The sequence below is a fragment of the Trachypithecus francoisi genome, unplaced genomic scaffold (genome assembly GCF_009764315.1).
Source record: "Trachypithecus francoisi isolate TF-2019V2 unplaced genomic scaffold, Tfra_2.0 Lachesis_group5, whole genome shotgun sequence".
In the NCBI taxonomy this organism is placed as follows: domain Eukaryota; kingdom Metazoa; phylum Chordata; class Mammalia; order Primates; family Cercopithecidae; genus Trachypithecus; species Trachypithecus francoisi.
In genome coordinates, this window is record NW_022681470.1 from 63,233,397 (window position 1) to 63,254,626 (window position 21,230).

Genomic DNA, 21,230 nt, shown 5'->3' on the forward strand with positions numbered 1-21,230 from the left:
GCAGAGGCCGCAGCGAGCCGAGATCATGCCGCTGCACTCCAGCCTGGGCAACCGACTGACACTCTGTCTCCAAAAAAAAAAAAAAAAAATGAACATCTTTCAGAGTAATATAATTTTGTGAACCCCCTCAGGAATTTTAAAAAATGTCATTACTTTTATAAACTATTATAAAGCAAATTTATGTAAAATATTTTCTTTTACATCAACATTAAATTATTATACAGCTTATTTTAATATACACTTTAAAATTTAATAGCCTCCATTTTATATAAAGGTGTTTTCTCATTTAATAGGTGATGTACACTATTTAGTTTGTTTAAATGAATTATGTAAGAGTGTGATTTGTTTAAAAATTTTTAATAAAATATAGTGCTTAGTTTGAGACCAAATATACGTTTAAAATATAGTTGGAAATTTAATTACTTGTTAACATGTTTTAAAAATAAGAGAAACCTGCATTCTTGACCTAATGTTTGGAATTTTTGCATTTCATACTCTAACATGACTACTTCTTACATGTAATTTTTAAGTTTTGTTTCTACATAGTAGGAGTTACCACAGAGAGGTTCAACTTCATATCTACAAGGGAGTAACACCTTGTAGCTATGGAATGCCTTTTCTCTAACAGTTACAAAGCCAATTTGGATATGGTTATCCCTATATCTTATGTCTTTACCATTGAATTTTGAAATACTAAAGATTTAATCAGATAAACGTAACATAGTGATCTGGTGACAATCATCTAGATGTGAACTGGATGGCTTGGTACTGTGAATACTGGTATTGTGAGTCTCTTAAGCCTGTTTTTATGCTTCTAGTTAACAATTGGGTTTTATCAATGTCTTAGACTTCTTGTTGTTGGTTTGTTTGTTTGTTTGTTGTTGTTTCTGAGATAGAGTCTCACTCTGTCCCCCAGGCTGGAGTGCAATAGTTCAATCTCTGCTCACTGCAACCTTTGCCTCCTGTGTTCAAGCGATTGTCATGCCTCAGACTCCCAACTAGCTGGGATTACAGGTGCCTACCACCACACCCAGCTAATTTTTGTATTGTTTTGTAGAGATGGGGTTTCTCCATGTTGTCCAGGCTGGTCTGGAACTCCTGACTTCAAGTGGTCCTCCCGCCTTGGCCTCCAAAAGTGCTGGGATTATAGGCTTGAGCCACCGTGCCCAGCCGACTTCTTGTTTTTAATCCACAGTCCACTACGATTGTGCATTTTATTATATATGGCAAAGAATAAGAGCAGTGAAAAATTGTAGAATGCTCATACCATCTTGGCCTATGTGGTGGTTGCAAAACCACCATGGCCTAGTTAGTGATGTTTATTAGCTCATCACCACTAATCGTTGTGCACGCTCACTTGATATATCTGAGGCTCTAAACTGCCCAATTATAAAGGGATAATTGGGAAAACAATATGGTTGTTGATTTTTTAAAAAAGGAAATGAAGGGGTTGCCATGATTGTGGTTAGCAGTGTCTGAAGATTCTAGAAGACCTGCTCGAACTCCTGGGGTGTTCACAGTCTATTGCTTGGTCAGGAGCCTTAGAAAACTTAGACATATGTGTTAGGAGACCAGGTTTTGAAACCTGCTCAGGGTTGCATAAACTTCTATATTAAGTTCCATGATGCCAGATTAGTAGTTCACATTTGCACAGCAGACATGCTATTGCTGTTCCTTTTCTTATCACGAAAAAAGCAGAAGATGCAGATTATACCTGAGACAGAAAGATACAGGGGAGACACTGAGCTTGTCGCCTACCTTTGGGCGCCTCTCATGCCTTGTATTTCACACTGAGCCTCACTTATCAGTGACACAGGGAATGGTCCTTTTGATCTCTGTCTTCCCTGTGGCTGCCTGGAGGTAGGGGAGGCAGCTTGTGCCACTTGCTGACATTATGTTGCTGTGGATTAATTGGAGGGTCAGGGACAGGAAATTTTCCTAGTGGTGCATGTGTCACTGGGGCTCACGGGGTACTTTTAAATCTTCTCCTCACTGGCCTCTGTGATTCTTTGACCCTGGTTATTACATGTTCAAAAAGTGTCAGCTTAATTTGAAAGGGATATTCTTATTTCGTATTTAAACATTACCAAAGACCATCACACTTAAAAAAATTTTTGTTTTTTTTTTTTTAAATTTTTTGGAGACAGAGTGTTACTCTGTCACCCAGGCTGGAGTGCAGTGGCGTGATCTCAGCTCCCTGCAATCTTTGCCTTGTGGGCTCAAGTGGTTCTCACGGCTTGGCTTCCTGTGTAGCTGGGATTACAGGTGTGCACCACCATGCCTGGCTACTTTTTGTATTTTTAGTAGAGATGGAGTTCTGCCATGTTGGCCAGGCTGATCTTGAACTCCTGGCCTCAAGTGATCTGTCTGCCTCAGCCTCCCAAAGTACTGGGATTACAGATGTGAGCCACCACACCTGGCCCATCATACTTTCCTGGTTTCAGGATGCCAACAGATCCTGGATTCTGGCATCTGGATTATGGTAGCAATATTGAAAAAAAATATTATAGTGGGGAGTAAAATTTAGGAAAACCTTGCAAATTTCTATTCTTACTAGCTTTGTCTTCATACTCCATAGTCAGCCCTGGGCAATTAAAACTTTTGTTCCAGTAAAGGTTTCATTCTAAAGAGGTTTCATTAATTATGAAAAATTCCCCATGGGCATTACATTGTGGATCCTTTTGTAGCTATCATAAATAATGAAGAAAAAACACTTGTCAAAATATAGCAGAGCTGGCCGGGCGCGGTGGCTCAAGCCTGTAATCCCAGCACTTTGGGAGGCCGAGACGGGCGGATCACGAGGTCAGGAGATCGAGACCATCCTGGCTAACATGGTGAAACCCCGTCTCTACTAAAAATACAAAAAACTAGCCGGGCGAGGTGGCGGGCGCCTGTAGTCCCAGCTACTTGGGAGGCTGAGGCAGGAGAATGGCGTGAACCCGGGAGGCGGAGCTTGCAGTGAGCCGAGATTGCGCCACTGCACTCCAGCCTGGGCGACAGAGTGAGACTCCGCCTCAAAAAAAAAAAAAAAAAATATATATATATATATATAGCAGAGCTGACTAGATAATGCATCTCTCCTTTGATTTTTGATTGGTTTCCTTTTTTAAGTTTTAAAGGAATAACTCTTGCTTATTTTTTAAAAAAGTAGATACTCATTATAAAAAATTCAAGCAAAACTGAAAAGTAAAAAGAAGTCAGCAATAAATTGTTCCAAATCCCATCACACAAAAACAGCTCTTGATTCATTCATTCAATGGGCCTTCATTGACTGCTTACTCTGTGTTAGGCACCGTGGCATCGGGGATCAGCAGAGAACAAAGCGAAGTCCCTACCATCATGGAACTTACACTCTAGTGGGAGGAGAAAATGATAAACACCTAAGTAGATTTACAAGTGGCGTGAAGAAAAATAAAAATGAGGTAAGGGCTTAGAGAGTGTCAGGGACACTTTCAGATGGAGTGGCCACAAAGGCTGCTGTGAGCAAAGAGCTGAGTGAAGTGAGGGAGCTAACCACGTGACTGTGGGGAAGTGTGCTTCCAGCCAAGGGAAGTATATGCAAAGGCCCTGAAGTGGGTGTTTGCTTGCCGTGTTCTATGACCAGAGAGACCAGTGTAGCTGGGGGCCAGTGAGTGAGGGTAAACTGGGCTATATAAGGTTTTGGAAAGCCGTTAGCTTTTCTCCACTGGGAAGCCATTGAAAGATGATGAGCAGGGCTGCAGTGTGGAGAGTAGACTGCAGGGAAGCAAGGGAGGAGGCAGCAAGACCAGTTAGGAGCTACCACAGCAATTCAGAACAAAATGAGGCTGAGTTGCACTGTTCAAAAGGTGGAAGGGATAGGAAGGGTTGAATTCTAGACTCATTTTTAGGGTAGAGCTGATAGGATTTGCTTGTGAATTAGATTGTAAATTTGTAAGAGAAGAGTCAATGATGATTCTGAAGGTTTGTGACCTGGCAGGTGAATAGTGGTACCATTACTGGGGTAGGGAATGTGCTGGGGTGGAGTCAGGATGGGGTGTCAAGAGTTCAGGTTCGGCCGGGCGCGGTGGCTCAAGCCTGTAATCCCAGCACTTTGGGAGGCCGAGACGGGCGGATCACGAGGTCAGGAGATCGAGACCATCCTGGCTAACATGGTGAAACCCCGTCTCTACTAAAAAAAAAAAAAAAAAAAAAAAAATACAAAAAACTAGCCGGGCGACGTGGCGGGCGCCTGTAGTCCCAGCTACTCGGGAGGCTGAGGCAGGAGAATGGCGTGAACCCGGGAGGCGGAGCTTGCAGTGAGCCGAGATCCGGCCACTGCACTCCAGCCTGGGCGGCAGAGCGAGACTCCGTCTCAAAAAAAAAAAAAAATAAAAATAAAAGAGTTCAGGTTCAGGCATGTTAAGTTCTAGGTACCTGTTAGATGGCTATGAGGAAATGGTAAGTCAGTTGGCGGCTGGAGTTGAATGAGAGGTCTAGACTGTAGATACACATTTGGGAATCACCATAGAATGGAATGGGATCTGATAGGAAGCAAGGAGAGATAGAAAACAGGTCCTACGACTGAGCCGTGCATGGGGCATTTCAGCATTTAGATGTTGGAAAAGGAGAAGGCCCAACAAAGGAAACAGAATGTGTGTCTGTAGCATATCAAGAGAGGGTGGTGGTGTGGGGCTGTGGTGGTGGTGGTGGAGTCTCAAGAGTTGGCAGTATTTAGCCATGTGCAGGTCATTACCACCCACCACAAGAGTGGTAGAAGCAAGAGGCTGGTTACAGTGGCCTAAAGAGGAAAAGGGAAGAAAGAAGGTGGAGGCAGGGAGTATGGACACCATTTTGAGTCTTTATGTAAAGAGAAGCCACGATGAAAAGGTAGGTGGGTTGGAAGAAGGGAGGAGATCAAGGAAAATATGTGTTTGTTTAATAAGATGGGAGAAAATACAGCATGTTTGATTGCTGATGGTAATGGGCCAGTAGAGATGGAAAATGATGATGCGGAAAGTAAGAGTATATAATTTTAGGAGCAAAGGGCTTGAGTAAGCAAGAAGGGGTGGGTTCTGGTTCGCATGTAGAAAGATAAACCTAGGGTACGGGCTGAGACAGGGCAGGCAGATAGGAGGGGAAGGCTCTGGATTTGGTAATGGCGCATATGGACTTTCTCTTCCAATGTTAACATTTGGTACACATAAACAGAAGGGCGGCTGGTGAGGGTGAAATAATTTTATAAGAATGGCATTATACCATATGTACTATAAAAATAAAAATAATTTAATTTCTTTTTACTTGAATTTAACAGAAGAAAAGAAAACTGAAATGAAAGTGAAAAAGCTGCTGTACTTAATTTTTCTCTACCAAAGATAATAGTTCCTAAAAGTTTTCTCTAAGGTTAAAAAGATGATTATATAAACCATTAGGAGGCTAAAGTCATTATTAATATATTTAAAGACATTTTTAGTTATATCTTTACTTTAGATGATTGTCTGGAAGAATTAGGTAATTCATGTTTTTAAACTTCCTTGCACTTCTCTTCCCTATCTCTCAATTTTTATAGCTTATCTTTTTTTTGTTTGTTTGTTTCTTTTTTTTGCCTTAGCAATTTTCTAACATTTACATTCCAACTTGCATGCTCCTATTTTTTGGTCTTGGTGCCATATGTAGCCACTTGTTCTTTGATAATGGCTTTCCTGTTCCTGTGGTTTTTGTTTTGATTGATCTACTGGGTGCAAGATCTCTGTTTCTCAAGACGAGTTCGTGGGTGCTACATAGGCTGAGATCTTTCAAGCTGCAGAGGAAGAGAGATGTCTGAACCTTTTTTACACTTGAGTGATGACTCAGCTTCTCCTAATATTCTTGGATCACAGTTGCTCTCTATCAGAATTTTTTTAGACATGCTACATTATCTTCAGGCCTTGGATATTGCTATGGAGAAGTCTGAGGCCAATCTGGGTTTCTCCTGTATTTTGTTAGCAATCCATTGATTCTTAAATAACTCTTTCTTTATCCTTGAAGGGCAAAAATTTAAACATTATAAGTCTTTGTTGATTTTTCTGTGTCCATTTCATGATATATTATGGGCCTTTTCTATTCACAGATTTAGTTCTTTGGATATTTTTTTCTGTTTTATTTATCATCTTCCTCTGCATTTATTGTGAGTCTCTTAAGCCTTTTTTTTTACACACCATTAATTAGATTTTTAAAAACTTTTTATTATAAAACATTTCAAACATATACAGAAGTAGAGAGACTAGTGTTACGGATTCTCACTTACCCATCACCCTACTTTGATAATCATCAGCTCGTGGCCAATTTTATCTGTATCCCTCACTCATTCCCACTCTCCTCCATTACTTTGAAACAATAGCAAATATAATTTATCTTTGAATATTTCAATATTTATATCTAAGAGATAAGGAGTTTTGTTTGTTTGTTTTGAGACGGAGTCTCTGTTGCCCAGGCTGGAGTGCAGTGGCGCTATCTCAGCTCACTGCAAGCTCTGCCTCCTGAGTTCATGCCAATCTCCTGCCTCAGCCTCCGGAGTAACTGGGACTACAAGGCGCCCGCCACCACCCCTAGCTAATTTTTTTGTATTTTTTTTAGTAGAGACAGGATTCTACTGTGTTAGCCAGGATGGTCTCTATCTCCTGACCTCGTGATCCGCCTGCCTTGGCCTCACGAAGTGCTGGGATTACAGGCGTGAGCCACCGTGCCCAGCTGGACTGTTTTTGTGCTTTTTTTTTTTTTTTTAAACTTAACCACTAATAAGTGTCATCTAGTCTCTTTATAATCTTTTTATTAAATATATGACAACATTGCCTTGTGGTGTTTAAATCAGCAGCTTCTTTGCTCCAAAAGTGAATGATGATGGTTGCTGGGCCTCAAAATCAGGAAGATGAAACTAAGAGAACAGGCCACAGGACTCTCCCTGATGTTGAATGGCAGCACCTTAGATTGGGCAACAGTAACATGAGTTGTATACATAGGAAGTGCCCGCTGGTTCCTGGGTGTTCTCTGAATTTCTAGTGCTCACGTGAACTGTGGAGGGAAAAGGAGGAGGACACAGAATGTACAGTTTCTTTTCCAGCAAGAAGTGAAACTTAGGCCCTTTCTGATTTAATAATAACCCATGAAGAAGGAGCTGAGTGGTTTGAAGACTGTTCTAGTTCTGCCTTTGGTGGCCATGTGGTTTATTCCACAGCTTTTCAAACTGCAGGTTGAGACCTTTTACTAAATCGTGAAAGCAAATTAGCGAGCCACAACCAGCATTTAAACAGATACAGAAAATATCAGAGTTCATGACTAAGGATAAATGTTGTTTCATGACACTTTTCAGTTGTGTGTGTATGTGTGTGCGCATGTGTGTTGGATTGCCAAAGTTTGAAGCCACTAATTTTGTTCAATTCCTATCACTTTCTGTACCTTCTTTATCAAAAAGTTAAAGGATCAAAGAACCTATGGGATAGATTTTATGTATTATCAGAAATGTATATTAAGTCGGGCACGGTGGTCCACGCCTGTAATCCCAGCACTTTGGGAGGCCAAGGCAGGTGGATCACCTGAGGTCAGGAGTTTGAGACCAGCCTGACCAACATGGTGAAACTTTGTTGCTACTAAATACAAAAAAATTAGCGGGGCGTGGTGGCAGGCGCCTGTAATCCCAGCTGCTTTGAAGGCCAAGACAGGAGAATTGCTTGAGGCCAGGAGGCAGAGGTTGCAATGGGCCGAGATTGCTCCATTACACTCCATCCTGAGCAACAGAGCAAGACTCCGTCTCAAAAAAAGAAAAAAAAAAAAAAAAAGAAATGTATATAGTGCTTACAATGTAATGTACCAGGAATTATTCTAATAACTTTACAAATATTGACTCATAAAAACTCTGTGAGGTAGGTTCTGTTATTATCAAAATTTTACAGAATGGGGACATTCTGGCATAGAGAGAGAAGTAATTTGCCCAAAGTCACACACAGCTAGTCAGTGGTGGAGCTGGCATTTTGAGCCCAGGCAGTCCAGTTCCAGGGTCAGACTTCTCTGTGGCCTCTCCAATTGATGGCGTCTCTAGATGATGGCATGGACTTTTTCCTGCTATTGCCTTCAAGAAGAAATGATAAAAAGGTGTTTCCTCCTCTTTCCCAACACATACACTTAAACATTCAGAGTTAAGACAGTGAGAATGAGGATTCTTATTTGGTTAAGTTGAAGGAATTCAGGGATTATTTTTGTTAACCAGTCAACGTTGCCAGCCTAGCACGAAAAGATTCCACTATGACAGACAACCACATGAGGTCGTATCTCAGCATTATAAACAAATGGATGGGGGAGAGTAGTTAAGAGCCCTGATTTTTAGAATTAAACACATCTAGGTTCAAATCCTGTTGTGATCTGTTACTATCTGAGTGACCTTAGGCGGTTAACTGATCTCTAGGAACCTCAGTGGTTCCTTGTTGTGAAATGAGAGGAATCATGGTTGCCTTTTAATGGAGGCTTACTAGGCATCCAGCATGTAACAAGCAATTTATATTCTCCATCTCTTTTATTCTTCATAACAATCCAATGGAGTGGCTGCTATTACAAACTCCATTTTGTAGATAATGAAAAAGACATAGAGAGATTAACTGTCTTGTTCAGGGAGACACAGGTACCAGGTGGCAGAACTAGAATTAAAATCCAAGTTTTTCTCAATGCAGTCTGTCCTCTTAATCACTCGGCTTTGCTGCAAACTTACCTCCCTGGGGTGTTTTGAGGATTAAGTGAGATACCTTTATACTTGAATAGTGACTCAGTAGGAGCCTACTTGGCACGTAATAAGCACTTAATAAATGGCATGCGTGATTATTAGTAAATATATAAGATGTGTCTGCCTATAACTTTTGTTGGGACAGTTTACCTTTCCATAAAAAATAAACTGTGGTCAACTAAACCAGTTCTTATAACCAGCCAGTCACTTAACATGTATATTGAGTTGCTGAAAAATAAATGGTTAGCTATTCTGAAGGATCTGCTGGGCAGATTCTTTCATTGGGATGAGTTTTGTCATGGACGGGACTGTCTACCCAACATCCAGAGCAGTACCTGTCATGAGGTAGGTGTCTTAGTCTAGAGTCCTTGAAAATAGAAAAAAAAGGGAGAGGCAAAAGTGTACACTTCATTTGCAAGAGTCATCCCAGAGAAGCAGGAATAAGGAGAAAGGGAAGGAGGGAGAACAAAACGAGATTGCTTTTAAGTTGACTATAGCTTCATGAGAGGCTGATTGCTTGGTCTTGTGGGACATCACATAACTGTGTGAAGCTACTGCATCTCTGAACAGTCCACTGGGGCAAGGAGGGAAAATATTTCATTCGTCAGTTTCCATCTCCTGTAGGTCAAAGTTTGATTCATGGAGCCTCCACTTCTCTGTACTTGTTGACATGACTGCTGATTGAATAGGTCACTCCAAATCTCATGCTCCAGTGGCAATAGAGAAAGCCTGGGGTGGGATTGAGAATCACGCAGCAGGGATACAAGGCAAAGCACTGTCAGGCTGGTCCACCAACAACATATGAAGGCCCAGGAACAGCCATTGCAATGGGAACTGGGCAGACCGTTTCAGCCAGCAGCAAGGTAGTTGTTTTCATCTGGGGTGATGCATAAACTGAATCTGGCAGAGCAGGCCCTCAATAATGATAGACTTCTCATTGCCAAAGTTAATGAGCTCTTTGACTTGCTGTCTTATTTAAACACTCTGTAGTTATTGACACTTTTGTACATCTCTCTTCATTCTTAATCTACTTTCCTATCTCTCCTTCCTTTGCTTTCCACCTGAATGGGGATATCCTAAGCCGACGTCTTTTTCATTCTACATGCTCTCTATGGACAGCTGCATTCACTTTCCTGGTTAACTTCCTAACTGCCATCTATAATATTTGCTGATGACTCCCAAATGTCTGTTTCTAGACTTGACCTCTCCTGAGAACAGAAGGAGAATACAACTGTCTTTTCCAGTAGGATGCTTCGCCGGCATTTCACGGGCTACCTGAACTTCTTGCTCTTCCTTAATCATTGTTGTTTGTCCTCCCTGGTAACGAATTAGGTGCTTGGTCCCTGCTTGTTGAACTAAACTTGAAACAATGTGCCAGTATATATGTGCTGTATTGAAACAATGTGCTGTATGCTAAGCTGGGTCCTGCACAAAATGAAGTAAACTTTCCAGAGCTAGCTCTACAGGAACTTAGGGTCTGGATTTTAATATTGATCTGGTTTGTTTTCAACTCGATTGTGCTGGAGCCTTGAGCACATACAGTGTGCCATTGTCCTCTAAGAGAGTGGACATGTTTGAACTGACATTTGGTCTTTTCAGGAATTGTTTGGTAGGAAATTTCTTGGATTTTGACTCTCTTTGAGCTTTGACTCTTCTTGGGCTGTCCTGCTTTTCAAGACTCTCATTTTGCTTTGTCCAGAGTTTATAGAGCCCTTTAGAACTGTGTATCTGTTCTGCTCATCAGGCATGCAGGGCCCTCTCTACTGGCCCTGGCCTGCTTTTCTACCGTTTCTCTTCATACTCTTCTGTGTGAACCTTCAAGTCACAGGGCTTCTCACAGCCTCCTGAGCTTCATCTGCCCATTTTAGCCTCTTTGACTTTGCTTTGCTAACTACAACCCTTCATCTGTCATCCCCCTCGTTTCTGTTTAAATCCTCCCCTACCCAAGGTCTCAAGAGGTCCATGCTAGGTTTTACTGATTTCTTCCTCCCTTAGTGTAGTCTGGGACCATTATTTTGGCACTTAGGATGCACAGTCTTATACTCTTAAATATTTTTGCATTTAGTCCTCCTTTTCTCCAATTCAATTGTAAGCTCCTTGAGAGTAAGAGACTGTCTTACATTTTCTTGTGTAAATATCTTACATTTTCATGTGTGTTCCAATGATTCATCACCCAGATCTTCCCATAGAGTTGGTGTTAGATAAATATTTGCTGGGTTTGTCGGTTGATTATCGTGGTCCTTGGGAACTGACGTGCAGCTTGTCACTAGCAATGAATCAAGAGCATCAGACTAGGTGACATTTCCCAGAGGAGCTGCTGGTCTTCACATCCTGCATCTTTAGTTTGTGGTACAAGTTAATTCTAAATTTTGGACCTTGAGAATTCTGTTTCTTAGCCATCTCAGCCAAGACCTAGGAGCTAAAATTACTACTTTGGCATTTGATATGGCAGCTTTTTCATTTGGGAGCTTTTTGTCTTTAACTTGCTTTTGAGTCACTTGAAAGAGCTAAGGCGGCCTGCCAGAGCAGTTGCGATGATTGAAGTTCATTGAGATATCCCTCTCATTGGCTTTATGAGATTGCCTTCTGTGCGTTCACTTGGGGGCTGGAAAGTTAATGGATGACTGAATGTCCTTTGGAAACTTGTAGGGCCATATTTCTTCTCTTTTCCACTGGCTGGTTTCTCTTTGTTACCAAAGGTGCAGGCATTGTTTTTAGGTAGTGTGGAGTTAACGTAAGGGGAGGAGTGGTTCTTTCTTTCATAGCTTTGGGATAATCTGCTGCACAGCGCAGACACTTTTGAAGATGGCCATGTTTAAAGTCCATCACAGAGAACTACAGTCAAAAGGAAAGCCAGGGAGGCCAGGGTTCCAGTCACAACTGCCCCCACTACCCCCTTCCTCCCACCAAGATTAGTGTCTTACCTTTGAACCCGAGGATGTCTCTTATGGCTCCAGTTTGCTGACTACTGTGAAGGGAAGTATGGTTTGGAATCACACTATAGAGTACATGGGCTCTAAAGTATGTGTTGTTGCTAATGATTGGTGTTGGTATGTGCAGGAATTTTCCACTCATGGAATTCTACTCATTTTGACCTCTCTACCATTCAGCTTGTATTGCTCATTAATGTCCACTCCATTTCTTCGTTTAGACAGCACAGGACTCCATCCAGCAGACTTCCTTCACTGTGATCTTGCTTCAACTCCGTTTATTACATTCGTCATGACACAAACTTTTACCAGCTCCATTTCTGGCTGCTTGAGATCCAAACTACTCTATTGCCCTTTGGAGCTATTCCTCCCCTTGCACCTTTATCTTTGACCAAGCCTCAGTGCCACCTTTTGTTCCAGTAAGGACATCCTCTTCACTACCCCACAGAGAGGGCGTGCTCAAACATTCCCATCTCTTGGTGTTTGTTTTCTCTTACTCTGGAATATCTCATCACCCTTCATTTACTGAAATCCTACCCTCCCTCAGAATACTAGTTCAGATTTCCGTTTCCTCCCCTTTCTGTCTCTCTCTTTCTTCTCTCCTGCCTTCCCTCCACAAACTTGGAGTCCTACTATAATGCTAGGTGTTGTTCTGGGTCCCACAAGTACATTAGTCAACTGAACAGACAAATTTATTCTTCTTTTTAAATTTTTTTTTTTGAGACAGAGTCACTCCCTGCTGCCCAGACTGGAGTGTGATGGTGCAATCTCAGCGCACTGCGACCTCTGCCTCCTGGGTTCAGGCGATTCTCCTGCCTTATCCTCCCAAGTAGCTAAGATTACAGGTGTGCGCCACCATGCCTGGCTAATTTTTTGTATCTTTAGTAGAGATGGGGTTTCACCATGTTCGCCAGGCTAGTCTCGAACTGCTGACCTCGTGATCTGCCTGCCTCAGCCTCACAAAGTGCTGGGATTACAAGTGTGAGCCACCGCGCCTGACCAAATTTCTTATTTTCAAGAAGTTTAGACTACCTCCAGAAGCCTGACTTTAGTAACGGGATTCCCCACCGATCTTCCTGAGTTTTCAGCACTTTCATTGTAGTATTTATTCTTAATTTCATGTCCTTATAGTATACAATAACATAATTTCTATACTATATAATTATATATCTTGTGCAATTATGTAATATGAATTGTTATGTAAAATTTTGAAATGTATCGTATATTTGGATCATGTCTTCCTAATTAGATTGTACGTTCTTGAGAACAGGGATCTTTATACTTCTGAATATTTGAGAAATCCTCACTTTATCCATTAGGGCCCCTTTGCAAGGGACCAGAACTCCAAGACAAAGTGGTTTCTTTTGTTTGTTTGTTTCTTTTTTATATATTTTTTATTTTATTTATTTGATTTTTTTGAGATAAGGTCTCACTGTGGTGACCAGGCTGGTCTCAGACTTCTGGCTTCAAGCAGTCCTCCCATCTGGGCCTCCCAAAGTGCTAGGATTACCAGTGTGAGCCACTGTGCCTGGCCTAAGGCAAAGTGTTTTAAGCAAAAATTGAATGAATTGACTTGTGTGACTGAAAGGCCTAGGGACAGGGCTGGCTTCTCGTTGTGACTTCATTCAGATACTCATGTTTCCTTCTCCCCATCTCTCAGCTCTGCTTCTTTGGCCCAACTCCATTCTCAAACAGGCTTTCCATTCACGGTAGCAAGATGGCAGTGGCAGCGTCACACTCTCTTTGTCCTCAGGTCTTCCATCTCCCAGCCAAGGCCTGGGTTTGAGAAAGTACACTATCTTTGGCGAGGCAGGTGCACGCCACCATGCCTGGCTAATTTTTTGTATCTTTAGTAGAGATGGGGTTTCACCTATCTTTGGAGAGGGCAGGGGTGGAATCAGTTTTGCCAAAAGTATGTGGGGAAAACATGGATACAAGGAATGAAAAACAATTATTTCAGAAACGTAATAGCTATTTGTTGGTTGGCTGTGCCTGCCTTATTTATTTTTTTAAGACAGGGTTTTGCTCTGTCACCCAGGCTGGAGTATAGTGGCAGAATCACGGCTCACTGTAGCCTTGACCTCCTGGGCTCAAGCGATCCTCCCACCTCAGCCTCCTAGGTAGCTGAGACTAAAGCACACACCACCACTCCCAGCTAACTTTAAAACATTTTTTGTAGAGATGGGATTTTGCCATGTTGCCCAGGCTGGTCTCGAACCCCTGAGCTCTAGTGATTGGCCCACCTCGGCCTCCCAAAGTCCTGGGATTACAGGCGTGAGCCACTGTGCCTCGCCTGGTTTGTTCCTTAATAAAGTAATGTGGAAAAAGTCACACTCTTTGAGGAAGAATATTTGCTGTTTCCTATTTTACTGAAAGTATCCTGATGGCCTTTTCTTGGAAACTGACTACTCATAGATAAGTAATGTCAGTCACTGAAGATGTGTTATAGCACATATAACAAATTGAGGGCAGTGCTGTGTCTCTCTGCTCTGTGTGCATACTCATTTGTTTATATTATTATTTAACCTTGTTTGTTGCTGTTTTTTCTTCTTTCTTCCCCACTACCCTGCTAACTTTGAGGAAATACTTTTTGTCTGCATTCTCAGAGCACCTGGAAAGCACTCAAATAAATGTTTGCAATAAGAGTAAGTAAAAGTAAGAAAGGACATTGGGAACTCAGCGACTTGGATTTCAGTCTTGATCTACAACTAAATAGCTGTGTGATCTTGGTCAATCCCCTTTGCTGCTCTGAGCTTTGGTTCTTACATCTGTCCAGCAAGGAGTTTTGAGTCCTCCCTTTACTAAGTTCATAGAAAGGCAAATTAGCAGAGTAGAGAGCAAGACTTGGCAGGGCTTTCTGGTATTTTGTTTCCTGAGGAACAGTTTTGAGAGGGGCTGATTACTGTTGTGATAAGAAGTCTTGGCAAGAGATATGGAAGGTAGAGCCTGAAAGCCTCAATTGTATTCTTATGTAACATTCGCTGGAAAGGTACTAGGAATTAATATTCCTGAGATGGCTGAGGTGATATCATGCGTTTTTGAAAGGGCTGAAAACGGGTGAGGCAGATTGGGTGGAAAAAGGCTGACAGACCAGGTTCCCAATGGGGAGCATGGGCTGATCTTCTGCTCTGTGTGCTGGCAACAGAGCCTGAGGGAGATGCAGCTCCTGCCCCCTGGGTGCTGGCACATCAAGGAGAAAGGAAGGACATGTATGTGTGACTTTCCTGAAAGATTACATCTGTCTCCTGGCCTGCCCTTCCTCCCCTGTTTTCTCCTTAGAAATGTGGTGTTCATGACTTAATCAGAGAAAATTCCTCAAGGAGAAGATGAATTTTGAAAGGAGGAAAGAAAGCGATCTCTGAATTGAAAGCAATAGGCTGAACACCCTCACTCCCTCACCCCCTGTACTCTGCTGGCTGGTGAATTCCCTGGATGTTCTCTGAAGTGAGGGCAGTCTTCAGAGGACTGTGTCATCTGCCTTGGCAGGTGTTGTAATTTAGAGTCTACACGATTGTCAGCGTGGCGGGGCCCTGCCTGTGTTTGTTAAATGATCAGTATCCTATTAGGGCTAGTTTTTCTTCCAGTTGCATGCTTTTCGAGATCCTTCAGTATCTTTCTAAAAAGGAAATATGCCTCTTTCTAAATACTAGGAGGGGTGTAGTTAGTATCTTAGCTGCGGCCAAGCATGGACAAGGAGGCAGCATGTCCCAGGGGAAGCTTTGTGGGTGTGTCTGGTGATCCTGGATTTGAATTCACATGTAAAAACACTCCCTGGCAGGTCTTTATCTGACATCCTTTGGAATTGGTGATCTGCCAGTGGAGTTCAATGTCATGGCCAAGCCTACTGCCCAGAGGGGCAGCTTCCAAGATTTCCTTTAGGAATAGTCAATGCAGAATTCATTTAATTCATGCACACCGGGAAATGGAAACCAAGAATCCATTCCTCCTTTTGGTTCCTGTTTGTTGGGTTATTTTCCCCTTCACTGGCAGATGGTGCTCAACATAATATGCTATGTGGTGGGGTTCAATTTTTTTATCTGTCTTTTTCCAGTGAGATATAATTCACATACTGTAAAATTCACTCTTTTAAAGTGTACAATTCAATTTTTTAAACATATTCACAAGGTTGAGCAATAGTCATCACTATCTTAATTCAGAACAGTGAGGTTTAAATTTGTCTTGGATCTTTGCATGAAATATCAACCAGAGGTCAACTCTGATTCTCAGGAACTTCAGGTTCCTCTTGCAAGGGAAGCTACAATTTTTATTCAAGTGTCATTTTTAAAAATCATAATAAGAAAAAATGTTAGAGGACATTGGATTTTTCTTAGCTCTGTTATGTGATTTCTTTCTGCTATTGATGATTTTTAAATCTTAGATCTTCAGGTTGGGGCTTATTACCTCAGCTTTGTTACAATAAAGAATATTTAAAGCAGAAACAATAAGACTTTTTGTGTTCTCTTGTCCTTTCTCTTATTTGTCAAGCCTCTTTAGACAGGGCTTAGACCTGTCTTTTTCTCCTTTGTCACCATCACCTCGCACAGTGCCTCCATACAGGAGAGGTTCAGTAAGATTTGCTGAATAAATGGACTCTATTGGGTGCTCAGGGGAGGCTGTTTGGGGGTGTATATCACTCCAGGTGGCTCATGGCAACCTTAGTACTTTGGCCTTGTGAATAGCCAGGGAATTCTTTTGTACCCCTAAGATGTAGCTGCTTCTAGAAAGTGAGAGCTTGACTTCTTCCCATGTATTTCTAGGGAAGGAACTGGCAAGGACCCCACCATCTCCATAGCTCCCAAGAACTCTCATCCAACTGTAAACCAGATGTGTAAAGCCTTCTTGAGTTGCTATCGTGAAGCATAGTGTACGTGGTATGAGTTATGTGAGTCTTTGAATGTGCACACATGATGTGCACATGCGTGATCGCCTAAGCACACGAGGGAACTGTGAGGAGTTCCTCTGTGTTTTTATAATTGCCCCTTTCTTCTTTCTGCCCTTTTGTTTGTTAATAGGCCAGGGTTCAGAGGGGCCTCCAGTCTGGGCACATGGCCCAGGAGTGCTGGTATTCAGTGGCCCGTTGTTTCCTGCCCCTTGTGTGCATGGACGGGGACTGGGACCAGCATAGCTGCCTTCTTGGGGACAATTGTTTGTCTTTGTAGGAGCAGCAGCAGCAGCAGCGCCTAAAGCAGCACATTTTGCCCTGGATAGAACAATTGTCCTGTCTTGGAGCTGTACGCCTAAGAGTGAGAGTGGTTAGAATTTCCCTTAATACCTGTGTGGATGCTTTGAAGATGGTAACAAGGGAGGCATCTTCTTCTTTCTTCTTGCATTCTTCTTTCTTCTTCCTTTCTTCTTTCTTCTTTTTCCTTCTTCCTTCTTCATTCTCTTTCTTATTTCTCCTCCTCCTCTTCCTTCTCCTCCACCTCCTCTTCTTCCTTCCTTCCTCCTCCTCCTTCTTCCTCTTCTTCTTTTTGGCCAGTAGTGAGGGAGGGGAGATGCTCAGTGGTGTCATATCACAAATAAACTACACTGGCAGGTGGTATCTATTAACAGAGCCTCTATTTTTTTCCTGGATCAGGGGTGGGGATACTGCTTTCTCACAGTCTCTGTCCCCTGGGCTTCCTGGTAGACCTCAGGGTGCACTCACAGGACAAGAAAAGCACTTCCCTCTAAGCTGTCCTGTAGAGTAGATCTAGGAAGTGGGGAAGGGGTCCAGTCTGGTTGTGGACGGATTGAAACATAGCTAGCTAATGAGTCAGTGGGCAAGTCTATACTTGTCTTAGGGGCCTGAATCAACCCTCAGCTGGAAGGTGGAAAGGGCGATGTTCCAGGAGTAAGAGTCATGGTCACTGTGATTTACCCAGAAATACTTTCAGAGACTCCAAACTGGTGTTCTATTTCTCTTGTTTTTGTTTCTCTGACCTACTATTAACCTCTTTGACAAGTCAGACAAACCTTAATTTAGCTCCAGCTCCACTTGTGTGATCGTTGACCCTTTGGTAAATTACCTGAAGAGTCTTACTTCAGTTTTCTCCTTAGTGTAATCAAGATTATTGTGGATACCTTACAGACTACCTGTGAGAATTAAATGAGATGATATATAGAAAGGCCCATAAAATGTATTCAATAAACACATGCTCCCTTCCCTTCAGGCTTCCAGAGGGAGTACCTGTGATGCAGCATATGCTGTGCTGCCCTCATTGAGGCACCTGACCAAGTCAGGCTGGATTTCCTTGCTGACTGGATGTGCTTGGGGGTTTCTTATATTAAATCATATATCTCAGAGGCCTCCTATGAAATACTTGTTCCTTGGACAGGCTAAGTCTGGAGTGGCCTACTTCTGGAACTTCATGGGACTTTGCCTCGTCCTCTCTTGCAGAGGGTGGGTGTCATCCAACTAACTGTTTCTTTCTATTCCCCTGGCGAGTGAGATTACTGAGGTAGATTTTTAAGTGCATTACAGGGGACTCAGAGGGACCTGACAGCCTTACTGCTCATCCATATCCCCTGTACATCTGTTACTGATTCAGTACCTGGAAAGCCTTTCCACCCTAAAGAGGCCTTGGTTCTTAGTGGATGAGATTTAAGTAACATTAGTAAGCATTGTGAATGCCCTCTCAATGCACAGTCTGCCCACCCAATGGCTATTACTATCAGCTTTTCACTAATATTTGGAAGGGGTACAATGCCTTCAGGAATAGTCTCAACAAGGGCTGTTCCCTTTAAGAGACCCAGAAATCCCTGGCAAGAACCAGATGCCCGACATAACCTCTGCAGATCTTTACCCCCAATACCCTTGTAATCAGATTCCATAAAACACAGAACAAGAGAGCTTTGATGAGTGATGAGGTAGGCAGCTTTTCTGCACAGCCTTCTGTCTGCTTGAAACAATCCTCCGGAGCTCAGTTTCAGTTCAGGTGAGGTTACTGCAGGGCTGGTTGGCATTGGTGGTTGACAGGGAGAGAGATGAGGATGAAGAGGGTGAGAATTGCACTTACAGATCACCTGAGATCATCTGCAAAGGACATACTGATATTTGTAAAAACAGAAACAAAAATGTAGATGGGGACAGATTATAGAGCCTCAACTACTTCAAGGCAAAGCTAAATGCACCATTTACCCACCCTCATTGCTTCATGAACATTTCAGCATCATAGTTCTCATCCTCTTTGCATCTGATTTATCTGCAGCTCACATGAAAACTCTAGACCCCCTCTCCCCATAATGATACATTACATAGCATAGACAGAAAGCATTGTTACAACCGTACTACTTGGGAATGAATTTGGGGCACGCATAAGGAAAGGCATAATACAGGTGATCCTTTTCTGTGGGATTGGAATCACTGTCACATCCTAATGCACTTGGAGCTAAGCAGGCTTGCAGAGGAAAAGGATGAAAGAAATGGCTCCGTTCTGACTCAGATGGCAATTGGGACATAACTTCAGCAGAATACACACTGCAGGCCTTCTCTGAGCTGAAAATCAGTCTGGCTTTGGCAGACTGCTTCCTGTGAGTGCCAGGTCTCTTGTCAGTAACAAATGCGGTACTGCATTTGAGGCAGATCTGGTCGCATCTGTAGCTTCCTTTGCAGCAGTTCCAGAGAGAGTATTTGCTAGCTCCATATAAGGACCCTGACCAGCCAGAAATCTGCATGCTAGAGCTTAACTAGAAATATTTCTAGCTATGACACTATAGAGACACTTCAGCATCCCTGAAGATTAAGCAACACAGATATGAGTGATATTTGTTAGTGAAAAAAAATCTCTTTCCAAGTCTTCTTAAAAAAATGATTTTCATCCTGTGATATTGGAAACTGTGAAATCTGATTGACAGTGAATGATTTGCTTGCCCAGAAGTTCTTGTGCTTGTTTTGTTTTGATTGCTACCATTTGACCTTGGGAAATTTTCTTTCAATATCCATTAAAATATCCTGACCTTCATCCTACTTCATGAAGATGCTAAACAACATTTTGAAATGATGGGGAAAAGTGCAAAAAGTAGGAGCATGGGCTCTAAGGTCAGTCTCTTGGGGTTTGAATCCCAGCTTCACCACTTAAAAGTTTGACTTCTTCAAGACTCAGTTTTCTCATTTTTAATGAGAAAATGGTGATGAGGTAGTACCTGCCTCTTAGGATGGTTGGGATGATAATTCATTTGGGCCCTCTGCCAGAAGACAACCCAGATTGTGGCTCTCTGCCACTAGAAACATAGTAATATAAATGGTAGATAGGAATATTATTATGTTTAATAAGCAGCTTCTCCTAAGTGATTCAGCAGATTCCTGGTTCACAATGTTCTTTAATGGTGTAAAAAGGGTTGGCATTTTTGGAGGTGCCTCACGTTGTATGGACAGTTTAGACTTTAGGCATTTTCGTTCAGGGCTTTGAATTTCCTAGGGCACGGGGAATAAGTAAATGGAAGGTGGGTGAATATTGGCATGCATGGTGGTTTATTTAGGGCTGTCTTTCTGACTGTCTTCTCTTGTTTTTGTTGTAGAGATCCGTGCTCAGCTCACAGAGCAGATGAAATGCCTGGATCAGCAGTGTGAGCTTCGGGTGCAACTGTTGCAGGACCTCCAGGACTTCTTCCGAAAGAAGGCAGAGATTGAGATGGACTACTCCCGCAACCTGGAGAAGCTGGCAGAACGCTTCCTGGCCAAGACACGCAGCACCAAGGACCAGCAATTCAAGTAGGGGCTCTGTGGCTGTTACTCTCAGACCTTGGAATGGGGTCCAGGGTGGAGCAGGGCAGGGTACACCACTTAGATCCAGTTGGATTCAGGAGCTGCTGGCTTCAGATTGGTTGAAAGCCCTCAAGGACTTCTCGTTTTTCAGATCAGGCTTGTGTGCAATTCAACATTTCATAGAGATGAGAGTAGATGATGAACCATGGTAATAATAATAGCCAACTTGTTTATAGCTCTATTGCCAGGCATGCTACTAAGGGCTTTATGTATATGTTAGCTTGCTTAACCCCAACAACAACTCCATATGATGGTTATTGTTATTATCCCCAGTTTATAGATGAGGAAACTGGGGCATAAAAAGGTTAAGGGGCTTAACTTAGGGTCTTTCTTAATCTCTCTCTCTCTCTCTCTCTCTCTCTCTCTCACACACACACACACACACACACACTCACACACCCCTAGTAAATAGTAGAGCTGAAATTCAAACTCAGGCAGTGTGGCTCCAGGGTCTATATTTTTAACCATTTCACCAAACTGTCTTTAGGAGAAATAAATGTTGTTGAGGCCATTATATCTAAATCCCTGTCTAGGCAGTTGCTAAGGTCTATTTCTTCTACATTTACTTTATTTTATACAGCTGGCCCCTTCACTTGGTTCCCACTGCCATTGCCCTAGTTTAGATCATCATTTTTTTTTGCCTGAATAATTGCAGTATTTACTATATGTTCTATAGCAGAGATTTTCAACCCTGGCTGCATATTAGAATTCCCTGGAGAACTTTAAAAATAATACAGAAATCTGGGCCCCACTCCAGACCAATTAAATGAGAATCTCTGGGAGTGGGGCCTTGGGTAACAGGGTGGTGTAAAAGCTTCCCAGGTGATTCTGATGAACTGCCAGTATT

General features: G+C 42.4%; 1 protein-coding gene across 10 annotated transcripts in view; it reads left to right on the forward strand.

The window, feature by feature from the left end:
• Positions 1-21,230, forward strand: part of SRGAP2 (SLIT-ROBO Rho GTPase activating protein 2) — a 255,006-nt gene that overhangs the window by 82,875 nt on the left and 150,901 nt on the right. For all 10 annotated transcript variants that reach the window (XM_033198076.1, XM_033198071.1, XM_033198073.1 and 7 more), the window contains exon 3: positions 20,137-20,329. In XM_033198076.1, the coding sequence (XP_033053967.1) occupies positions 20,137-20,329 (193 nt within the window). The remainder of the gene's footprint in view (positions 1-20,136; positions 20,330-21,230) is intronic.